General features: G+C 43.4%; 1 protein-coding gene across 1 annotated transcript in view; it reads left to right on the forward strand.

Moving 5' to 3' along the window:
* The window catches only part of mecom (MDS1 and EVI1 complex locus), a 748,693-nt gene that overhangs the window by 294,828 nt on the left and 436,344 nt on the right, over nucleotides 1-17,521 (forward strand). The window contains exon 2 of the mRNA XM_078206201.1: nucleotides 12,030-12,367. Coding sequence (XP_078062327.1) covers nucleotides 12,030-12,367 — 338 coding nt within the window. The remainder of the gene's footprint in view (nucleotides 1-12,029; nucleotides 12,368-17,521) is intronic.

Here is a 17,521-nt window from a genome sequence, read left to right on the forward strand (position 1 = left end):
ATGAGCTGAAAGTTTCCACCTTGCAATGACAGTGGGGATCCTAATTGAAGTTTTTTAAAATTCATTCAGCGGGCATGGGCGTCACTGGCTGGGCAGCATTTATTGTCCATCGCTAGTTGCCCTTGAACTAAGTGGCTTGCTAGGCCATTTCAGAGGATAGTTGAGAGTCAATCACCTTGCTGTGGCTCTGGAGTCACATGTAGGCCAGACCAGGTAAGGAGGGCAGATTTCCTTCCCTAAAGATCATTAGTGAACCAGATGGGTTCTCCTGACAATTGACAGTGGTTTCATGGTCATGAGTAGATTCTTAATTCCAGATATTATTGAATTCAAATTCCACAATTTGCCATGGTTCAAACCCAGGTCCCCAGCAGAGTTTCTGGATTAATAGTCTAGTGATAATATCACGAGGCCATCACCTCCCTGTGATTTTGATTGTTCCCAGTCTAGATGTCAGTGAATATGATTTTACATAAAACACGAGGCAAATTAATTTGCAGTTCTATTCAGAGTAGACGGGAGGGAAGAGATTTACTTTGATCACTATTGGTGGTAAATCACAAATGTTTTCTTTATGAATTAGTTTATAATTTTATGACAAGTTGTGAACAGAGGAAATCTCCCCTCCAAGAATAACTGTTGTGGAAAATGATAGTTATCAAAGTGATGTGGTGAGAAGTGTTTTTCTCTGAATGGTTCCTTGTTGAAGTGAAATGGAGTTAGCTTTAGCTTGGATCTCACCCAACCTCTACCTTTCCTGCAAGTGCTTGTTGCAGACACTCTCAGGTCAGAAGTAGAATGGCATTTCATTCCCCATCCCCAGCATTCCTCACCTTCATGAGCAAATTGTTTTTCGTATGGTTAGAATCATAAATATTCACTTTGTATCTGGAACAGCAGTGGTTTCAGCTCTGTAGCTGCTGGTTTAGGGGAGTAATGGCACCCATGCCACTCCCATGCATGTCACGCACCACGTTATTGACCGTTCTAGCTGTGCAATGTGTGACAGGCAGCTCATGACATTGGACAGCATCCACTGCTTGTTGGATGCCTGACCTGTCATTTTTGACCTTGATGCTCGAGGTAACACCATCCCATAAATATGCCCAATGGATTAGGAATTCAACAGCATGAAGGACCATCCTTCCCCCAACCCCACCAGCGCTATTTAAAGGCATCATCATCCAACTTTTTTTGATGGAATTTTTTAAATGGAATCCCTACAGTGCAGAAGGAAGCCATTTGGCCCATCTAGTATGCACTGGCAACAATCCCACCTAGGTCCTATCTCCTTAACCCCACATATTTACCCCACTAATCCCTCTAACCTATGCATCCCGGGACACTAAGGGGCAATTTAGAATGGCCAATGCACCTAACCCGCACATCTTTGGATTGTGGGAGGAAACCGGAGCACCCGGAGAAAACCCATGCAGATACAGGGAGAACGTGCAGACTCCACGTAGACAATAACCCAAGCCAGGAATTGAATCCGGATCCCTGGCACTGTGAGGCAGCTGAGTGTCTGGAAGTATGAGATTTTTGTGGGAGTTCCAGGATAAGCGCTGCTAGCAGAGTGTGGGATGAGGGTGAAGTGGGATTTGGGAAGGTGCATTCAGCAGAAACATACTATCAGCCTGGATGGTCACTGTATCCACTTGCTATAGCCTCAGAGACAGCTACACTAGAAATGTGCCTGTCACCAACTGGATAGTTGCTGCCACTATCAGTTGCAAGCCATCTTGTCCTGCAAAAGAGAGAATCCTAGATTCATAGAATCATAGAGCTAAGTGCATCAGTGAATGCAACGTGTTTGGGTGATGTGGCTTTCGCAGTTGAATAATTGGCATTGCGTGCAGGCTCTGAGCTGTGAGTTTGTGGCTTCCAGCAATGCTAACAGTGAGGGTGAGATGAATGAGGTGAAGTTTATGAATGTGAGGTTTGAGTTGTGGTTGATAGGTAATATTGGTCGGTGAGTGAAGGGGCTGTGAAGAATGATGCAGTGTGTGAGGCTGGTGGCAGAGTTGGTAGGGTATGCCATGTGCAGATGCATTCACTGACTTTGACCATTTGTAAGGTCATAAAATGTCTTTCACTGCTGCATGCAGGTCCTCGGGGTTAGTCTGCTGGCTTTGATTGCCACAAGCACTCATGTGAGGAAATAGAATCTCTTTCCTCCTGCATTAAGGTCTCCATGCAGCATCTGAGGAGCTCTGGGACATTCTCCCTGTTCCTTACACCAGGTCTTCCACTCTTTTTCAAGCTGTTTCATCCACTGTTGTAGCCAGAATGCACCTGACCTTTAAAAGGTACAGTTTGGCTTTAAGAAGCGCAGACCAGCTCTAAGTGATGCAAGCCTAACACAAACTCAGGCCTCCTCGTACTGAGCAGTGCTGATACTCAGCACTGGACTGCAAGCCACAATCATTATAATTAACAGGTGATGGCCTAGTGGTATTATCGCTAGACTATTAATCCAAAACTCAGCTAATGTTCGGGGACCCAGCTTCGAATCCTGCCACAGCAGATGGTGGAATTTGAATTCAATAAAAAATACCTGGAATTAAGAATCTACTGATGACCGTGAAGCCATTGTTGATTGTCAGAAAAACCCATCTGGTTCACTAATGTCCTTTAGGGAAGGAAATCTGCTGTCCTTAACTGGTCAGGCCTATATGTGACTCAAGAGCCACAGCAACGGTTTGTTTAAAGTTTATTTATTAGTGTCACAAGTAGGCTTACAATAACACTGCAATGAAGTTACTGTGAAAATCCCCTAGTTGCCATACCCTGGCACCTGTTCGGGTACACTGAGGGAGAATTTAGCATGGGCAATGCACCTAACCAGCACGTCTTTTGGACCGTGGGAGGAAACCAGAGCACCCGGAGGAAACCCACGCAGACACAGGGAGAATGGGCAGACTCCGTAAGGACAGTGACCCAAGCTGGTAGTCGAACCCAGGTCTCTGGCGCTGTGAGGCAGCAGTGCCAACAAGTGTGCCACCATGTCGCCCTATGTGGTTGACTTTCAACTGACCTCAGGCAACTAGGGATGGACAATAAATGCTGGCCAGCCAGTGATGCCCATGTCCCATGAATTAATAAGAAAAAAATAGCATGAAGTTTGCAAGCTGCCTGCATCACTTTGATAGAGTGCAGAGCAATGGTGCATCGTGGCCCCATGGCCAATTTGCGGGGGCTATCTATTCTTGCCTTATTAAGCTGTTTTCAGGGTGTGTTTAAACTACAGTAATTGCATAAGTGCAAAAGAAATCCTTGAATCTCGGCCCAGGACCTAATTCAACACTGGGATGGAGCAGACTGGGTTCTCTGGAGAAGGAAAGGTTGCTAGTTTTAACTGCAGAAACCATTTGGGTCCTAACACCTAATTTACACCCCGGGTACTCAGTATTGCCAAAACTGTGGTGTAAATGTTTGTAAACAGCAAATTTGAGGTTCTGATCTCATGTATCTTTGAAAATATAGGAAAGAAGACATTTTTGTAAAAATGATGATTATTGTTCAATTGAAGTCTGGAGTACACGGAGAGTGTAGTATTGCTAATCAGGCCCTTATTTTAGAATTCTTTGTGTCACTAAACTACAGGCTACCCTTACTTTGACCTGATCCCCGGAGAGTTTAACATAAGCACGTTCTCCAGTGAAGTAACTGGCAATAGGAGAGCACGAGCTATTAGGCAGTGATTTTTCAGTCAATAAATATTTAATGGAGTATGGGTGCTGCTGGATATGAGCTGAATAATGGAATTATAATATAATACTCGATAGATACATGACATTGAGAATATTCGAACAATCGCAGAGCGCACACATAGATTCCACTCCTTACCTTTCTGATGTGAGCTGGAGAACCAGATTTAAACTGCCCAAACATTCATCTTGAAAATGAGACTTATTTAAGATTTGAACTTGAAATAAAACTAAAATAACCTTGTGTGGGCAAAGTTGGATTTCATGTTAGAATCCATAGCACAGTGCAGAAGGAGGCCATTTGGCCCATCGAGTCTGCACCGACCACAATCCACCTCGGCCCTTAACCTCATGTATTTACCCTGCTAATCCCACTGACACTAAGGGTCAATTTAGCATAGCCAATCAACCCAACCTGCACGTCTTTGGAGTGTGGGAGGAAACCGGAGCACCCGGAGGAAACCCACGCAGACACGGGGAGAACGTGCAAACTCCACTCCATGCTATTAAAAAGATTACGTTTATCGAAAAACCTGACATGTAGGGTTAAGAGTTTAAATGGCAAGAACCTGTGGAAACAATCCACAATTAAACATCTCGAATTTATGTCAGGTGCCATTTATCAGTGAAGTCCAAATGGATATGAGGGACATTTCCCACAGTGCTAAACCCTTGTACTCAGTACCTGGTGTTGCTGAGATAACTTCAGAAAGTAGGCAACTTATTGCTGCATGTGGTTGACAATGTGTGTCTGAAATAAGGCAAAACAAAACACAGAACAATTCAGAAAGTTCAGCATTAAATGGACCTTTCACCCTTCCCACTGTCAAACATTCAACAAATAGGGGCGGCACGGTAGCACAGTGGTTAGCACTGCTGCTTCACAGCTCCAGAAACCTGGGTTCGATTCCCGGCTTGGGTCACTGTCTGTGTGGAGTTTGCACATTCTCCTCGTGTCTGTGTGGGTTTCCTCCGGGCGCTCCGGTTTCCTCCCACAGTCCAAAGATGTGCGGGTTAGGTTGATTGGCCATGCTAAAAATTGCCCTTAGTGTCCTGAGATGTGTAGGTTAGAGGGATTAGTGGGTAAATATATGGGGATAGGGCCTGGGTGGGATTGTGGTCGGTGCAGACTCGATTGGCCGAATGGCCTCTTTCTGTACTGTAGGGTTTCTATGATTTCTATGAAATAGTAATGTTTGCCATAGATATCATAACAACCAAAATGTTTTCTGCTCTATTTTTCGATTGCTGACATTTTCCCATTCTCTTGTTCACCTTTCTTCTTTTCCAATATGCCTCCTATTTTACTTATTTCTCATTTCTTCCTCTCCCTTCAGCATTTTTGTTACATCTGTTTACTTTTGTAGAAAACTGGACTCGCCAATCATTTTGAAACCCGGCCGTTCCATTTGCTGCACGGATCCAAATATTTCCTTATTTACTCTCAAATGATGTTGGCTCTTTTTACAGTGGCTGCATGAAAAAAAAAAGCAATTGGCACAGCAAAAATCTTTGCATGTAACAAATTGCACTGGAGAAACCGCTTTGTTTCTGATGAAGCGTTGGTACAGTTTTTTTTTTTAAAATGTGGAAATCAGCCAGAAATACAAGTCAAAAACCTCTCCAAGGGCTTATCCAAGATGCCAGTGTCAGGAAGGATTAATGATTTGTGTTCTCTGATCTTACGGTCCTGATTCCCGCAGCTTGATAACATCATTCTGGTCAGTTGGAAGCCTTTGGCCTCCTGTAGTGTAGGAGACTGCAGCGGATGTAGCCAGACATTACCTGCTGAGGATGAGTTGCCAAAGATCCTCGGCTAGCACCCATCCTCTTCTGGACTAATTACTCCTCGGCAGTCAGGCTCTGCTTACTCTCGCGTGCTAATAGTACATTTTCTATCGGCGCACCCCTTGCCATCTAAAGGAAGCTCCCACTGAGAAGTTTTACATTTCACCAGCAAAGCTGTGTATTAAAGTGACCCGTTGTGACATGTCATGCAGGGTTAGGGATACATTAGTCTTGCCACATCGCTCATCATCAGAGTTATTCCTATCCAGAAATGTCCCCGATCTCTGGTCACTTCCTAATAGTTCACCGTAAAAGCCCCCATCGTCTGCTTTCCTATTGCTCATTGGAATTAAAGGTGAAGGTTTTCTGTTGGCAAACACTTGTCAGTGTTTATACCATTCAAAATGAATCATAGAAACCCTTCACTGAACATAGCAAAGGCTTCAGTTGATGGGGGGAGCCCTTACTACATCCACAATGGCTGATGTGTAAAGCTTAGGGACACTTAGAAACACTTAGTGCTGATACATCCTTTCCAACATTGTATTGGAAAGGCATAATGTCACTCTATATTCAGTGCCGAGGATAATCTATAAATCACCTGTTGGCATGTGTCTGATCCTGATTATGAAATATGTAATGGTATTCTGCCGGCCCCTACTGCCCGCAACACACACACAATATTGTATAAATGTAAATCAATTTAATTATTAAATGTTATATTGTTTAATGGAATTTTTTAGGAGAGAGCAGATGGCCAGATAGCCTTGTATCATCAGAATGCTTAGGGATACTTTAGGGCTTAGGTTAACTTTTCAACAAAAATTAACGTGCATTTGTGTAGCACCTAAAGTGTTCCAAAATGCTTCATGAGACAGTTATGGAACACACATTGACACTGACCACATAAAGAAAGATTAGGTCAGATGACCAAAAGCTTGATTAAAGAGGTAGGTTGGAATCTTACCACCATTCGTGCCATCGGGATTTTTCCATCCCGTCACAGTGAACGGAGATTTGGCTAACTGTCAAATTGTCCGACCTTGCTGCAGCGGGAGCTTGGCGTGAATGGCCGGTAAGATCATGCCGGTAGCTTTTGAGGAGCACCTTAATGGAGGAAAGAGAGCTAGAGAGATTTAGGGAGAGAATTCCAGAGCTTAGAGCTGAGGCAACTCAGTCAGGGCAGTCATTGTGGAATGATGAAGATTTGGAATATTCAAGAGGCTGGAATTTGTGGACCCTGAGATCTCGGAGGGTTTTAGGGCAAAGGAGATTACAGAGAGGGGGAGGCGGGACCTGTGGAGTTGCAGCTTAGTGAGGCCATGGGGGGCTTTGAAAGCTAGGATTGGAATTTTAAAATCAAGGTGTCGTTTGACCGGGAGAAAATGTAGGTCAGCCAGCACAGGGATGTTAGGTCATTGAGACTTGGATAGGAGTTAGGACACAGCAGAGTTACGCTTTGAGCGATTAGAGCAATTCCCAGCAGCACAAGTCTAAATTAAATCATATATGGAGGGTCACACAGACTCCGAATGTTAACTTTCGCTACAGGTGCTGCAATGTTCCAGCATTTTCTGTTTTTATTTCAGATCATAGAATCCCTACAATGCAGAAGGAGACCATTCGGCCCATTGAGTCTTCACTGACCACAATCTCACCCAGGCCCTATCCCCATAACTCCAAGCATTTACCCTATAGCTAGTCCCCCTGCCACTTAGGGGCAATATAGCATGGCCAATCCACCTAACCTGCACATCTTTGGACTGTGAGAGGAAACCGGAGCACCCGAAGGAAACCCACGCAGACACGGGGAAAATGTGCAGACTCTGTACAGACAATGATCCAAGCCGGGAATCGAACCCGGGCCCCTGGCGCTGTGAGGCAACAGTCCTAACCTCTGTGCCTCCGTGCTGCCGCTACAGCATCCGCAGTACTTTGGTTTTATTTTACTAAATTATTTCATGTCAGCTCTTAAAATGGGCGGCACGGTGGCACAGTTGTTAGCATTGTCGCCTCACAAGCGCCAGGGACCTGAGTTCGATTCCCGGCTTGGGTCACTGTCTGTGCAGAGTTTGCACATTCTCCCGCGTCTGTGGGGGTTTCCTCCGGGTGCTCCGGTTTCTTCCCACAGTCCAAAGAAGATGTGCGGGTTAGGTTGATTGGCCATGCTAAATTGACCCTAGTGTCAGGGGATTAGCAGAGTAAATATTTGGGGTTATGGGAATAGGGCCTGGGTGGGAATGTGGTGGGTGCAGAACCAATGGGCCGAATGGCCTCATTCTAAAAAGATATTCAGGATGAGCTCCCCCACTGATAGTGGGTAAACAAACCACCCAGTCTGGTATTATACCCCACAAAGCTCTGCTAAACGGCTTGATCTTGGCTCGGGTGGCTACAGTAGGTGTTGTTATTGGTCTTAGTGCTCGGCTAACAAAGTGAAAACATTCCCAGCACATTTGGAGTCAGAAATTCTGCTGGAGAATGTGTATATGTGTGGACAACAGGTGAAGAAAGAATCAGGCTATGACATCCATCATGGTGAAATAGCCAAATGAAACTCACTACTGTGTCTTGCATGTGAAGAATAGCTAACTGAATAAGACATGAGAGATAAAACTATGCCAGGAAACCTAATTTGTAAAGAATTTGCAGCGTTTGAAGAAATGTAACTGTAAATCTATAAGTCCAATAACCCTGGAAATTCATACATGTATGTATTGCAACAGATTTCCTGTCAAGACCAACACTCATAATCACGCTTCAGCATGAATCACCTCATTCAGGAAAGGAGGGGTGCGAAAGGAAATCAAAAAAATATTCAGAAGCCAAAGTCACTGAACTGTGCATTGGCAGACACAGTGTGGGTGGTACAGTGGCACAGTGGTTAGCACTGCTTCCTCACAGCGCAAGGGGCCCGGGTTCGATTCCTGATTTGGGTCACTGTGCGGAGTCTGCACTTTCCTCCCGTGTTTGCGTGGGTTTCCTCCGGGTGCTCTGGTTTCCTCCCACAGTCCGAAAGACGTGCTGGTTAGGTGCATTGGTCATGCTAAATTCTCCCACAGTGTATCCGAACAGGCACTGGAGTGTGGCGACTTGGGGATTTTCACTGTAAATTCATGGCAGTGTCAATGTAAGCCTACTTGTGACACTAATAAATTTAAAAACATATTAACTATACAATCCATGGATAGTCTAATTCACAAGTCAATACTGCACATGATGAAATGGGCGGTGACGGGGTGGGGGGGGGGGGGGTGGTGGGGTGGTGAGCCGCAATATTCAACTCATTAATTTAAATGTGCATTGAACCCCCCCCAAATTTCAGATATGTGCTCCTGGTGGGAAAGGTTCCTCAGTGGAAATCTTAACATTCAAAGCTGTAAAGCAGTTAGCTGTTTCTAGGTTTCCCCATTATTTGTGCTCTGCCTCATCACTGTAACCGGCATGCACTCATTAATAAATGTTTTAGACATTTTTGTTCGCTTCTTTATAACCATATCATCCAACAATGTAAATTGCGTTGAAGTACATTACTACTTGTGTTCAACAACATGTGCTTAGTTTTTCTCTGCAAATAAGAACAGGACTTTACCAAACGTTTTTTCACGAGGAAGTATCGACTTATGGTTGCCAATTCTAGAGCTTCTAAGAACTCTTTGTTGAAGATGATCTGACTAAAAGTATTTAAGGAAAGGGAGGAAACTTATTTGTGCTAATTATTTCGTAACATTAGTGGGCCAACTCATCTTCAGCTGGCATTTAAAATCTCCTTTCGTAGTCTGGCCTGCAAGGCTGGTGTCCGAATTTGCAATGTGTTCGCTGCAAAGTTGCTTGCAGCTAATAATCAAGACCAGCATAGCAGAGCTGGCTGATTGGTTGGTAACTGGGTTCAGTAAAAGAGGACAGGTCATTTGCATCTGTTGATATTGAATGAGCCTCACTCTTTCTTCAGCAGACTGCTGGATTGAACATTATTTAGAAATGGTCTTACATTGCAAAATGACAGCCGGTGGTGAAAACATTATGGGCCCTATTTTACCATTTTGATTCTATGTACTGGGCGGACTTGAAACTGGGAGTGTTTCGGATCCGACATTTAGACCTGTTCTCAGGCGCCCCCATACGCACCCTGCCTGAAAAAATACCAGCAATTCTGAATCGTGCTGCAGAAGCCTGTGGGACTTAACGCGCCCAAAATCCTGCAGCTCCGATCAGCGTCTCCAACTGCGCATGCGCAGAAAAAAAAATGATAGAATGCGGCTCCCCTACCACATCGCTCCCAGGCTGGATAATGCCTTCCACTGGTCCCCACAGACATTGCCCCACCCCACAACATTACTGACCTCCTGATTGCCACCCCTTCTGTCACAAAGATCGATCACAGGCCCCTCCCCCTTCCCCCTCACTGATCACAGGAAGAGTGGCAGCTGACCCCCCTTCTGCCTCATTGATCACAGGCAGAGTGGCAGCGGACCCCCCCCCCTTCCCCCTCACTGATCTCAGGCAGAGAAGCAAAGAATAGGGGTGGAATTTTTGTATCCCGCCTGCCACAGGAATCGTAGCAGGTGGGACACGGACCATGGGATTTTCCGACGTTGGGGCGTGCGCGGCCTGAAAGTCCCACCCTCAGGAGATTAATTTATAAGGAAGATTCATAGAATAGAATCCCTACAGCCAGAAGGAGGCCATTCGGCTCATCAAGCCTGCACCGACAACAGTCCCACCCAGGCCCTATCCCCGTAACCTCATGTATTTACCCTATTAATCCCCTTGACACTAAGGGTCAATTTGGCATGGCCAATCCACCTTACCTGCAAATGTTTGGAGTGTGGGAGGAAACCGGAACACCCGGAGGAAGCCCATGCAGGCACGGGGAGAACGTGCAAACTCCGCACAGACAGTGAACAGAGGCTGGAATTGAACCCAGGACCCTTGTGCTGTGAGGCAGCAGTGCTAACCATTGTGCCACCATGCCACCCCAAAATCAGTTTGATACAATTGATATAAAAAGTAATGTAGTTCACCAGAGCTTTAAGGATTGTCTTTAGAATGGTCCTGAAATCCGACGTGAGGGGAAGTGCTCTTTGCGTATTAGATGTAATGAAATCATAAAATCAGTTGTTATTATGAGTTTCTAATCATGCTACAGCCGACACATGGTGTAAGCCTTACCCTGCTCAGCCTTCAACTGGTTTAAAGCAGAGTTTCAGGGCGATGTTTAGATAAATGAAACTTAGCTGCATTGTCACAGGGACAGAGGAAGGGGTATGGATGACTTTCGCCCAGGGAATAGAATAGAATTTAGACCTTTAAATTATACATTGGGAGCAGCAGCTGATAGCACTTGTAGGTCACAGGGGTCATTGATGACACCGTGACAGCGATGATGACTTGTACTGATTTCTATATCTTCACTGTCAGGAACCGGACCAACAGGGTCTCAGGAAGAAAAGATTTATGTCTTCTGTGTTCAGAGCTGAAATTGGGTGGAATATGTAAGAGGGCCGACTGTAGCATTTTTAGCAGAGGAATTGCCCCCTTACCAGATCAAGGCATTCGCCACCTCCAGATCAAAGATCATTTGGCGTTCATTATACTGGTTCCCAAAGGTTCAATTTAATCAGGAAAATGATAACGCTTGCATTGTATTTCCAAATTTGTCTTGAATCTTACCAGGGTCTCAATGATGCTTAATATTATTAAACAGTAGAATCATTTCAACGCAGTATTTTTTGAAACAGTACGCTTCTGCCAAGAGATTCTTCGAGAGTTGACTAGCTTTTGTTGTGGAGGGATGCAGGAAGCCAACAAGAGAATTATTCCCTCTTACACATGGTCAAGTGGTGATTTTGTGTGCTTTAATAAGCGCTTTCCTAGATTAGGCAGAAGCTGCATTTTATAAAATGATTAAAAACCAAGGAGAAAATATTTGAGCTTTTTACTCAGTTACTTAACAGGGGATGTAATCAACATAAGAATTGGCACTATCACTATGGGACTCAGTTATTTTGTTGATAAATAATACATGCTTTTTTAAAATACATATATACATTAAAGCTTCCAATGTTGTAGTGTGGAGTTCATTCATATTTTATGAATGATTATTCAGTAATTAATCTTAAACATGGCAGGTCAGACTTGTCTTTTCCTTTTTGCTACTACTGGCAATTTTGGTCAATTTCACTTCAAGTTTCTTCCTCCATTTCTTCCCATTTAGATTCCTAGACTCACTTGTTCATGTTTCTTTGTCAATGACTGTTGATGCCCTGCGTGATTTCAGTTCTTTCCCCTTTATCCCAGGTTTCCTGTGCTACCCTGAATGACCCCAATTTTTCACTTCGGTCCCACGTTTCTATTGATATTCTGAGCGACCTCAATTCTCTAATGCTGCTTGAGATTACCATTACTATCTGAATTGATGCAATATTCTCTCATCACTCCAGAGTCGGTTAAATATCAATCATAATTTTTACCACGATCGTTGGTTTGCAGTCACCAACTCATTCGTATCTGCTTTATCTTTCTAATTAGGTGATGACGGCCTGTATGATGGATACTCTGCCATTGCGCCAGTAGAGGAGCCTATCGCTGATGATGAGACAGGACCTCTGTCCCTCAGTGCACATGACCTATCCTCACCTGCCACATCGAATGAAGACTTCACGCCACAGGATGGCTCCCCCTACAAAGCTCCCATCTACATTCCCGATGATATTCTCATTCCCCCAGAATTTGAACTTCGCGAGTCAAGCATCCTAGGTGCCGGATTAGGAATATGGACTAAAAGAAAGCTTGAAGCAGGTGAAAGACTTGGCCCTTATGTTGGGGAAGAGCTATTGAGCTTGAAGGATCCTTCTCATGGCTGGGAAGTAAGCACATACTTTCAATTCTATACGTTTTAAATGCATCTACTTTTTGAGGCGCGGTTTGTGTTTTTTGGAAAAGAACTACTGGTTTGATCTGCGATTGACTTCCTTTCAGGAGGATAAGTGTTTAGTTTTTAAATGTGTTTATTCACTAAGTGTACTGAATGACTAGTCATGTCCCATTGCAGACAAAGCAAAACTTGCAGTTGATGTTTTGATGGGAAGCAGAGTTGCCTAACTTTTCACATAATGTAGTAGATTTTCATTTCACCATATCAGTGTCGGGCTAGCATTCAACCAAATTCAACCAAACCGTGCAACAACTGACCCATTTCCCTTCTGCTGAAATCATTAGAAATAACAATCAGGCTATTTCTATAGCGGGTAGCCGATTTACAATGCCTGTTTGATATGCAGGTGGTGAGTTGAAGTTTACCTCAGTGAGCCCTGGTGTGAATGATTTTTTTCTCTAACAGAGTTACAAACCCTGCTGATGTTACCTGCAATGGTGTCACAACTTGGAAGCACCGGTTCGTGGTGGTATATTGTTTTGTCTACAGGGATGGTGTAAGGAGACATTAACGATACCTAGTGAGAACTGTAATGAGCCCAGTCGTAGTATTACATCCTTTAAATACTATTTATTATAATAAAGAAAAGGCACATGTACATGAACAGGACTATAATGATCTAAGACAGTTACATACAAGTGACTACTAAACATACCCACACAGTTTAAGTAGAAATTACTCTTTTGATTCAACGTACATTTACAAGATCTGAACTCTTTCAGCACTTCCCACTTCCCAAACAACATCTAATCTAATAGATCTATGAGTAAAGGCCAGCTTTTAGTTACCACTCTGTATATGATTGAGTAGTTATTCTGGGGAACGTCTCTTCTTCATTCAGTGAAGATATGGGTTTTAACTGTCTCCACGAAGGTTTCTGCACTCTTGCCTCTGATCTGCCAGCTAGAACCGGCTGACAGGCAGCTGATTGGAAAATCTGCCCCTCAGGCAGCTAGATGGAATCTGCACCCTGCTTCCAAGAAAAGATTGCCAATTATATCATTGTTTCCCTTTGAAGATTCTCCCTGTATATTTGGCTGTCTGTCCCCTCGGCTTCTGTTAGTTCTAAAAAATTAACATATGTATATCTTCCCAGAATGGTGCAATTGTCTCCCCCAAAGTGGTTCCTGTTAGCAGGACGATGTATTTATTTTGGTCCGTCTACAACTGCTAATCTCGTTGTTGAGATTCACATCCTGTAAAATAGCTTTTGAAATGCTGGTGGCCATTAATCTGCCGGCACATTCATGACAGCAGCCCCTAATGAGAGCTTTTGAGTAGGACTAGCCTTTGGGACAAACCCACGTCAAAAACTTTGGTCTCACAAAATCCAGTGGTGACACGGCACCTTATAGCTACTCGATCTGCTGCAACACAATTCATTTCAATATATTTCTTTCTTATTGTATTTATCGTGTTTATATTTAATCTTTTTACTAAAAATTGATGTTATCTAATCTTGATGTTACCTAACTCTTGGCAGGCGATTGGTGTAGATTTGTCTTTGGATGACAACTGTTGGTAATGATACAGGTGTGTAACCACCAACTCAACTCTTGGTACAATAGTAATCTGACTGTTCGCGGTTAATGTACTGTCAATGACTGGTTAAATAATTGGTTATGTCATAATGCCCCCCGATGCAATGAGCAGCCTATACACTGAGCTTGCACGGTGGCACAGTGGTTAGCACTGCTGCCTCACAGCGCCAGGGACCCCTGGGTTCGATTCCCAGCTTGGGTCACTGTGCAGAATCTGCCCGCTCTCCCCGTGTCACATTTCCAGCAACAGTATTGCTGTCCTTGTGAGCTGACACTGGGAGGGACAAACAAACCTTCACAGCTGAAAGAAGGAATGCAAGATCTAAAAGTAGTACAATGAGTGGGATTTTCCGGCCTCGCTCGCCCCAAGACTGGAAAATCCAGCCCGGGATCAACGGACCTTTGCATGGTACGTGTCCCGCCTGCTACGATTCCCATGGGAAGGGAACATTCCACCCACAGCACCATTTGCCTTCAATAATGAAGAGCTGTGTGTCATTTTGTTACAATGATCTCACAGGCTAGTGAAAAAGTGGAGTTCATCATGATGTATACCACCATGCCATTTGTTTTTTTGGGGAAAGGAAAATGGCAAGCACATTGTGATTACAACAATCAAATGTTAAAGAGTCATTGCGGCTATTTCAAAGAGTAAAACAGCCTAGAATTAATGTGGATGCTTCTACATTGCAAGGACATACATGGTCATAATGTTTGAGCACAGTGATGCCATTTTCACAATGTGATGCTCTCTAATTACTTGATGATGATGTGAGGCAGGCCATTGCACAGTGTATTGACAAAGATATTGGCAATGAAAGGTACATCAATAATCTTGGCTATTGCTGATACCCCTTTAGATAATTACGATTAGGTTGAAATAGCTGCAGAAATCACAGTGGGATTGTGTACAGTTTCATTTGTCTGTGAATTTAACTCTGTACTTTGAAAGATTAAAGGTAATCATCTTTGAAAGTGCCACTTTAGACCAACACACTGGTCCAATCTGAAGTCAAATGATTGAGATTAATTTGTTAAAAAAAAAAATCCAACGTTTGGGTTTTTAACAAAAGCTCAACGATTTTTTTTAATGTCTATCCCGCTCTCACCATTTCTTATCAGAAAGATCATGAAAATTGTCTTGGGGTGGGGAACTTCTGTACTTACATCACAAGGTGCTCCCTCTTGTTCTTTTATTGCTACGTGGCTTTGCTGTATACAAGGATCAGTTGTCCGAGACTATGTGAGACTGCAGTGAACCCAACCAGAAGGCAACTGCAATTCTTAGGTTGCTGTGTTCCTACATCTCACTGAATGATTGAAATTGTCTAATTACTTGATTGGACCAGAAATCAAACCCGGAAAAGAAAGTTTCTTGAGATGAGCAGCAGGATTGAGAGCAGTACAATAAGCCGTAAAGAGAAAGTTTGAAAATGAAAATGGGAAATATGACCCGACAGGGAATCAGTTGAATGTGATTAGAGTGCACTTGCCCTACTCTAGACTCAAGTCATAAATTTAAGCTTTTATCTCACTTTTAAGGCCAGCACAAAGCATTATCTAATCAGGTATTGGTTAGTTGGAGTACAAATCGAACAAGGGGGGGTCACGAGCAAAGAGCAAAGGTCAAACCTTTTTGCAGTTTGTCACCAGGGCTTTACTGTGAATGTGCTAAGATCCTAGCCCAGATGTGCAGTGTGGCCCAGTGGAGCACTGATTACGGGAGAAAAGGAATCGACCACATCTTAATCAACAAGAAAGGAAAAAAATACCTTCTAATAACCTTAGTGACTAGTTTATCTACTAAACTCATTGGAAAAGAATCTCAGATCCTATTAAATGTCGACAAGACAGAACTGACAACGTTGTGACAGGTTCTGGTCTCTATGACATGTTTAGCATCCACAAGCATTTCCATTCCTATCTCAAACTCAACTCTCTATAAATTGCTCAATCCCATCTATACTGCCAGCCCTTTTCATTCTAGCTCACAAGATATTCGGGTTTATTAGACACATGGGCTTGGTGCCAGCACAGAGACCCACAGAGTTGTTGAACGTGTGTTCATACTCACACAATAAATTCACAGCCTCCAAGATGCCTGGGGAAAAATGGTGAATGGTGAGGGAGGGGCACTGGCAAGGGGTCTCCAACACAGATCACTTTAAGAGAATCTTTTAATCGACATAAAAAGGGAGTGGACACTTAAGCAATTCATAACGAATCACAAATATTTGTAAATTATTGTGGTTGCATTTGTATTTGAATTTCTGTCCCACATCTGTTGGTATGATGCCAGCCAGGCAGCATCTTGCTTATAATACAAGGGCAAAATATCTCCTTAATATTGCCTGCTTCAAGCCTGTTCAGAGGAGCTCTGTGTCAAGATACTTGGGCACGTATTATTATTTTTTTATTCATTCACGTGATGTGGGTGTCACTGGCTGGACCAGCATTTATTGCCCATCTCTAACTGCCCTCCATTTCAGAGGGCATTTGCAAGTCAATCACATTGCAATGCCCTACAGTCACAAATCCCACCACAGAATCTATTGAAATTTGAATTCAATAAAAACCTGGAATTAAAAGTCTAATTGATGACCATGAAACCGTTGTTGATTGTCGGGAAAAATCCATCTGGCTCACTGATGTCCTTTAGGGAAGGAAATCTGCCATCCTTACCTTGTCAGGCCTAAAAGTGACTCCAGAGCCAGAGCAATCTGGTTGACTCTCAACTGCCCTCAGGCAACTAGGGATGGGCAATAAATGCTGGCCAGCCAGCGATGCCATGTCCCATGAATGAATTTTTAAAAAGTATGAAACACAAAGGGGTGTGACTTTTCTGTGAGACTGGTCAATATGATAAGATCAAAGAAGAAAATGCTGGAAACTCTCAACAGGTCTGACAGCATCTGTAAGGAGAGACAAGAGCTGACCTTTCAAGTCCAGATGACCCATTGTCAAAGTGTCAAGTGACACTTTGTCCAGTGTCATCTGGACTCGAAACGTCAGCTCTTTTCTCTCCTTACGGATGCTGTCAGACCTGCTGAGATTTTCCAGCATTTTCTCTTTTGGTTTCAGATTCCAGCATCCGCAGTAATTTGCTTTTATCCGATATGATAAGATGTTTGTAGGAATGTTCCTCTCGTGAAGCTGTCAGAGACCCTTCTTGACTTTCACTACAATGTACCAAACTCGCTTTGAAAGATCATCTCCTGTGATCGGTGACTGATTGTAAAGCTTGCAGGCAATATAGTAAGCATCATTGAGAAATGTCTGGGTTAATCAGACTGGCAGCATAGATTTGTTAACAACAAATCGTGTTTGACCATTTTAATACATTAAAAAAAAAAAACATGTTGAATTGATAGAGAATGTTGTTACAGATTTTCAGAAAACATTTGATGAGGTATCTCCCAAGAGGCTTTTCTTTTAAAGAAAACTGCAAGCATATGGTGTAAGAGGAAATCTAGCAGCAGGGATAAAAAGCTGTTTGAAGGACAGGAAACAAAGTGTTAGGATAAATGGGTGTTGCTCAGATTGAA

This window comes from Mustelus asterias, chromosome 3 (assembly GCF_964213995.1).
Source record: "Mustelus asterias chromosome 3, sMusAst1.hap1.1, whole genome shotgun sequence".
In the NCBI taxonomy this organism is placed as follows: domain Eukaryota; kingdom Metazoa; phylum Chordata; class Chondrichthyes; order Carcharhiniformes; family Triakidae; genus Mustelus; species Mustelus asterias.